General features: G+C 47.0%; 1 protein-coding gene across 1 annotated transcript in view; it reads left to right on the top strand.

Annotated features, from left to right (window-relative positions):
- The window catches only part of celsr3 (cadherin, EGF LAG seven-pass G-type receptor 3), a gene marked incomplete at both ends in the record, with an annotated part of 89,076 nt that overhangs the window by 33,665 nt on the left and 47,911 nt on the right, over nt 1–7,500 (top strand). Inside the window, 4 exons of the mRNA XM_079742386.1 lie at nt 1,928–2,153; nt 5,923–6,038; nt 6,262–6,350; nt 7,185–7,205. Coding sequence (XP_079598512.1) covers nt 1,928–2,153; nt 5,923–6,038; nt 6,262–6,350; nt 7,185–7,205 — 452 coding nt within the window. The remainder of the gene's footprint in view (nt 1–1,927; nt 2,154–5,922; nt 6,039–6,261; nt 6,351–7,184; nt 7,206–7,500) is intronic.

The following is a 7,500-nucleotide window of genomic DNA, read 5'->3' on the forward strand; positions in this document are numbered from 1 at the left end:
CCTGGTTGTCTCAAGGAGCAAACTGCCTGTAGGTTTCTGTGTGTATGTGTTTTCGGTGTATGCGTGGGTGGTGGTTCGGTCTCTATGGAGAAGACTTCCAGTTGATTTTGACTGGCAGCCAAATTTCTGTTTACCCTCCCTCGGAGGCAGGTATTGTGGGTGTGTGTGTTTGTGGGTGTTTGGTTGTGTGTGTTTTTTTTTGTGTGTGTGTGTGTGTCTGTGTTGGACGCCACACAGCTCTGAAACAACAGCAAGGGAAGCAAACATATTTTTTCTCCTTTCCCACTGCCATGTTAGCCTGAAGGCTACACCACACAAACACACACACGCACACATGCACACACAATTCCAAAAACAAAGGAACCATGATGCTTCTAAGAGTTTTGTTTCAGGCCGATCGATAGAGAAGCCGATTTCAGGGATTTCATCCTTCTGATGGATAAACCACTGTCAGATACCCGGTTGGTACACTAACACTTAGCTCTGGGTCCTTTCAGCTTCCTGTTGACAGTTTGATGGACAGTGAAAAGATCTGTGATGTTTGTAGCAATTTCTGTAATTTTAGCTTATGTGTTAATAAGGGTTGAACCTAGCTACGCTAACCGCTGTCCCTAGTTAAACATAATCCACTCTAACCATTACCAAGCATGAAAAACCCTATTTAACCCTAACCGACCCTGAAGCCATATTGAACTCTAGCTAACCCTAACCAACCTTAACGACCTTATTCAACTAGCTTACCGTAATAAAACCTTAAAGACCTATTCTAGAACCTATTAACCCCAGCTAACCGTATCCCACATTTCCCATCTGAGATTAATGTTTTATCTTCACTGTCTACCAGTTCAACAAGTATACTCAGGTGTATCTGAAAGGAAACAGCATGCTCTCCAATCATGTTAGATTAAGAATTGCAGGACAGAAATGACACATGAAAGCAGATATAATAATTTCTTTGAGCTGCTACGTTAGCGGCGTATTTATATCTTAGCTTGTCTTAGCACAGTAGCCTCTATAGAGGTGAGATGAAAGAACATAGACACTCCTTGATTAAAGGAGCGGCATTATGAATGATATTGAATGAAAAAATTTGGCTAATTAGTGTACATACAGTACATAGGCCTCTATCAATCTATTGGTGCCTTTCCCATAGAGAAGCAACACTTCAACGCTAAAAACCAACCAGTGTATCATTAATAGGAATCAAAATGGCTTATTTATTCTGGATAGGATTAGAAAGGATTACGAAAAGATCACAGACAGTACAAGGTTTTGTAGCCCACAGATAATCCTATGAGATAGCCAAATTTTCTGAGGTAAATGCCCTTAAATGAATAGCATAGATACACACAAAATCTGAATCTGCTTCATGTTTTAAACAAAGGCCTGCAAGAAATTTGCCTCTGTTTTTCAGGCACTATTTTACAAAAGTACAGATTTATTCACAGACCAGGGTAAAATATAGAATCCATATGAAGTATGTGTGTTTAGATATGTGTTGTTTAGAGCTGATCCATGTGTTGATCTGACTTCTCTTTCGCTCTCCCACCCTCCTTCCCCCTCACTCTCTCCCCCTCTCTCCCTCCCTCCCCCTCTCTCCCCCACTCTCTCTCCCTCCCTCCCCCTCCCCCTCTCTCTCCCTCCCACCCTTTCTCCCTCCCCCTCTCCCCCTCCCTCCCTCCTGCCCCCTCTCCTCTTTCTCTCCCCCCTCCCCCTCTCTCTCCCTCCCACCCTCCCCCCTTCCTCCCTCCCTCCCTCCCTCCCCCTCTCTCTCCCACCTTCCCCTCTCCCTCCCACCCTCCCCCTTCCTCCCTCCCCCTCTCCCCCTCCCTCCCTCCCTCCCCCTCTCCTCTTTCTCTCCCACCTCCCCCTCTCCCTCCCACCTCCCCCCCCTTCCTCTCTCCTCCCCTCTCCTCTCTCTCTCCAGGAGACCGCTGTGAGGTGGACCGGCGGGGGGGCCGCTGCGTCCCGGGCGTGTGCCGTAACGGGGGGACGTGCCGGGAGCTGTCGGGCGGGGGGTTCCGCTGCGAGTGTCCGGCGGGCGGGGGCTACGAGCGGCCGTACTGCTCCGTCACTGCCCGCTCCTTCCCGCCCAAGTCCTTCGTCATGTTCCACGGGCTGCGGCAGCGCTTCCACCTCTCCATCTCCCTCACGTGAGTACAAGGCCAGGAAGGGGGGAGGGAGGAGGAGGGGGGAGGGAGGGGGGAGGGAGGAGGGAGGAGGGGGGAGGGAGGGAGGAGGGAGGAAGGGAGGGAGGAGGGGGGGGGGAGGGAGGAGGGAGGAGGAAGGAGGGAGGGAGGGAGGAGGGAGGGAGGAGGGAGGAGGAGGAGGGGGGAGGGAGGGAGGAGGGAGGAGGGAGGGAGGGGGGAGGGAGGAGGGAGGAGGGAGGAGGAGGGGGAGGGAGGAGGGAGGGAGGGAGGGAGGGAGGAGGGAGGGAGGAGGAGGGAGGGAGGGTGGAGGGTGGAGGGAGGAGGGAGGGGGGAGGGAGGGAGGGGGGAGGGTGGAGGGAGGGAGTGGGGAGGGAGGGAGGGTGGGTGGAGGAGGGAGGGTGGGTGGAGGAGGGAGGGAGGCTGGAGGGTAGAAGGAGGGTGGAGGGAGGGAGGGTAGAGGGTGGAGGGAGGGAGGAGGGTGGAGGGAGGGAGGGTAGAGGGTGGAGGGAGGGAGGGTGGAGGAGTGGGTCTAGGTGGTGGTTCTCCTGAGATGAGCTGGGTTCTTACGGCTGTTAAGATGTTACAATTAAACTATTAAAACGGTGATTGTGAATACCTAATAAAGGTAAAAAACGAACCAATTATAAATCTGGTGATTAAGTAAACGGTTTACACACAATTTGAGTCGCACCAGTGTGCGAGTTAATGCACATCTTATATCAGCAATGTTAAGTATAAATGTTGTTATTTTCATCGTTCTCTAACAAGTTAGGGGTCCCAATGTGTTGGAGGGTGGGGCAGGACGGTGGAGTGATGTAGTGGTGAGGCCTTCCTCCTCTTCTGTGCTGTTTGATCATGTCTGGGTACACACCCAAGGAAGTTTTCCTTCAGAGGAAAGCCGTGGGATTTCGAAAATGTCTTTGCACGCGTCATCGCTCCTCATAATAGCGTACTCTCTGATCTGTGATCCGATTAGCCTGGCTCATTGCGGTGGATCCTTGGGCTCCCTCTGCCTGGCTCTGTCGGGATGCTCTTTGGTGAAACGCCATCCGGGCCTGAAGAAGTCAGAATCACATCAGTGTCGTCTTTAAGGCTTCCTCCGGTTACCTGCAATCTGATCCTCCTGGAGATCCTGTTCATACCACTCTGCTGCTGGCACAATTACAGTTACACAGGGTCAAACTTCACTTCCTTCTTTCAATTCTGCTGGAATCTCTTCCCCGTTCCTGCCGTCCATCTCTAGATCTAGAACTCAATCAATCCTCTTTATACTTCTCTGGCTCCACCAATGCGCTCCGTTCGTCCTCCATTACTCGCCACACAACTCGCTCTCGCTCTCTCTCTCTGTCTCGCTTTCAGTCTGTCTGGCTATGACTTGCTCTCTCTCTCTCTCTCTCTCTCTATCTGTCATTCTCTGTCTCTCTCTCTCCCCTGCTCACACCCCTTGCTCTGTACCTTTTACCTGCTCTGTTCTTATTAAATGCACAATCAAAAATACAATTTCCCTTCCTGGGAGTAGATGTATTGTTTTGTGAGGAAAACAAGATATGAATGTGGAATGAAATCTACGATGGAAGTGAGTTGATCCAATCTCTCTGGACAGTAGAGAGAGAACGATTGTGTTATCGATATAGGTCACAGCGGCGATACTATTCTCATTCAATCGTGCCCGTTACACTATTCCAGAAAAGCAAGTAAATATACGTTTTTTTTTTACATAAAATCTAAATTGGCTGCAGTCACCATTTGTTGAGGCTGCGATGATGGACGAAGTAATTGGATGTCTTAATTGGATCGGAGCAGTGCCTCGTTAGGCGAAAATGACTTTCTCCCAGACATCGTCTTCAGTTTGACAGCACCTGTTGGTAATCTGTCTTGAAACAGCATTACTGTGTACAAGCTCTAACTAGGAACACCTGGACCGCAGAGTTCCCCTCCTCTCTTTCTCTGTCTCCCATCCTCACCTCTTGACTTCACAAGCAGTCTTCCAGGGAGGAAGAGAGGCCCTGGAATGGACATCCACAGTGGCGGTTTGGCACCTGATGGAGTGGTTGCCATGGGAGATTTTGTAGTGCTATGATAGTTGCCAAGGTGACCAGCCCTAGGGCTGATGTTGAGATCGTTAGAATTGGCTCCTATGACAGGTCACGATGTAATGGTCTTTTTTATTTGACGGAAAATAACCGACTTGCAGCACCTCATGAGACTGGAATACAAACCTGGTGACGGTTAATACCTGTAGACGGCTTTGGTTAAAAGATAGTTGAGCCTGAAACCGGGGTTTAAGGGTGTGTAGGAAGCACTGTCAAACATCAGAGTGTGAGGGTTTGACTCCCAGAGAGACTGTAACTGGGATGAGGTGGCTTAAAATTATAAACCTCACTTGACTACATTCAGGATTAGATCCATAGGAACCAGGATTTATGGCTGATGTGAGTGAGTTTGCAGCAAAAACCACCGTGACCAAATGGTTGCTCGTTCAAATCCCTATTTTATTGTGTCGTTATATAATGAATATACAGTATTCACAAGCTTTGCTGTCGGTGTTAAGCTAGCACACATAATGGTTATCAATGTCTTGCGTCATAAATAACAAAATCTTTGGAGAGATCTTGATATCTTGATCTCTTCGGAAAGAATAACACTGAACGGCACTCGTTTTAATGCCTTGCTCAGTCGCTCATGCCCCTAATTCAATAAAAGACTAAATATAGCACCAAGTGACACTTCATTGTATGCAAGGTACTATTCTGGGTTATTTAACTATGAGCTTTTAGCTCTAAATGCTAGCCAAGCTTAGCTTAGCTTCTGGGTTTGGCTTTGTGAGAGATAGATCATGTCCCATTATAGCCGGCTGTCAGTCTGCTGTCTATGTTGATTATCTTTTATGCACGACTGGGGAGTGCTGTTGTTGGTCGTAGCTGCTGTTATAGCTCTGACTTTAACATCAGGGGGTGAGTACGAGTCCATCGTAATTCATTCAAGTTAAAAGTACAAAAGTTCCCCTGAAATAGAATTACCGTTATTAAGTAATGTACACATAAAGCTGGAAATCTAATTTGAAAAAGTACTCCTAAAGTACTTTGGCCTACCTTTGGTTTACAGGAAAAAAACGTTTTACCTCAATGGAAAGCTAACACGTTTACCGCTCATTAGTTGGGGTGTGACCAGCAAGCCAGTGTAAGTGTTTGACTCTTCACTGGGATCTCCTTGGCGTGTTATTGCTTGGGGAGATAACTTAATATCTGGGGCTAGCATCAAGTAGGCCCGTCAGTGCTTTGATTCCTGTGCATATAAACACGCTGGCCTTAGCCCCAGCTAGTCCCCGGGGCTTAGTTTTGTAAAGAAGGAGGCCACGGTGAACTCAGAAATACATTAGACTAATGCCAAGCTATGCTAATGTACTTGTAGCTGATTAGCCCAGGGCCTGACCACAGCAATACACAGCGGACACCAAATGCAATGCTAATTAGCTTAACCTAATGACCTCCGTTGCTGCTCCGCTAAAACGACTCTGGTTTGGATGTTCTTGTAGAGAAGGTGGGGTTATGTTGTTGTTGTTGTTGTTGTTGTTGTTGTTGTTGTTGTTCTGCTGCTGTGTAGCAACGCCTTGGTATCAAAGATGACTCAGACATTAACCTTCAGGGAGTCCGTTGGGATTAACGGGATGTTGAGGATTTGTGGATGCATAAAATTGTTTGAAACTACTGTATGTATGACTAGTGTATTTATTGAATGTGTGTGTGTGTGTGTGTGTATTTGCATGTTACAGCTTCGCCACCCTGGAGAGCAACGGGCTCCTGTTTTACAACGGACGCTTCAACGAGAAACACGACTTCATCGCTCTGGAGATACAGGATGGACAAGTGATGCTGAAGTACTCCACAGGTGTGTGTGTGTGTGTGTGTGTGAGGACTAATGAGATTCAGTGTATAATATATGCATGATAATGCTTGGATGACTATAATAGATTTTAAATGGATTGTGTCCGTGTATGTCACAACCTGTTTTTTTCGTGCAACTTCGATCGATCTTGCTGTCTACCTGAATCTTTTCGAGTGTATTAACAATGTCTTTTCGCCTGTCTCTCTGCGTGACTGTATGCCTCCAGGGGAGCTGTCCACTCAGGTGAGCCCGTTCCTACCGGGTGGGGTGAGTGATGGAGAGTGGCACACCGTCCACATCCACTACTACAATAAGGTGACTGCACACGTGTGTGTGTGTGTGTGTGTGTGTGTGTGTGTGTGTGTGTGTGTGTGTGTGTGTGTGTGTGTGTGTGTGTGTGTGTGTGTGTGTGTGTGTGTGTGTGTTTTATACGTATATGCAAATGCTTATGGGTATCTGTTGGCAATTTCTATATTTCTTTCAATCACTTTGCTTGGCTGAATGTTATGTTATTTCATATTATGTTGAATCACAGAAGTGCAGTTATTATTTAATTCATGATTTATTCTTTAATCGTGTTGTTTAAGCTTGTTTTAGCTTGCTTCTTTCAACACATCCACAGCTTTTTGCTTTGCCAATGTATTATTTGCACCATTAAATCTCTGTAATGCAAACTACACACTGCATCACACTACATACTCACTGCATCACACCACACACACACACTGCAGCACACCACACACACACTGCATCCCACCACATGCACACTGCAGCACACCACATACACACTGCATCACACTATATACACACTTTATCACACTACATATACATTGCATCACATTTCATTTACACTGCATCACACCTCATACACACTATCACAGTACATACACACTGCATCACACCTCATACACACTATCACAGTACATACACACTGCATCACACCTCATACACACTATCACAGTACATACACACTGCATCACACCTCATACACACTGCATCAAACAACATATGCACTGCGTCACACAACATACACACTCCATCAAAGACTAGTAAATACCCACTGCATCACATTTGCCTTCATCTGTTACATATGTTTCTCACACAGCTTCTTGTTTAATTTAATCCATCACTCTTTTTCATTTTCTTCAGCCCAGTACTATAGGTCGCTATGTGAGTATGTGTTTAACAGGGGGTACATATCTGTCCCGTCTGTCTCTCTCTCTGTCTGTCTGGCGCTCTTTCTCCCTCCATATCTCTATCACAGTACGAGATATGCCTGCTGGAATCTGTGATTAGATTTTAGTGTAATCCACCTTCAAAGTCTCCTCTAACCCCGGTTTGAACTCCAGGCTGTCCTCACTAACATAGTTATCTGAAGTGTTCTGTGTTCCTGTATGCGTGTGCTACAATGCTCCTGTTAACTGTCTGTTTGTGAGCTCAAAGTAGAACCCAGAGCTCCATATAG

This window comes from Pollachius pollachius, assembly GCF_949987615.1.
Source record: "Pollachius pollachius genome assembly, chromosome: 8".
Classification (NCBI taxonomy): Eukaryota; Metazoa; Chordata; class Actinopteri; order Gadiformes; family Gadidae; genus Pollachius; species Pollachius pollachius.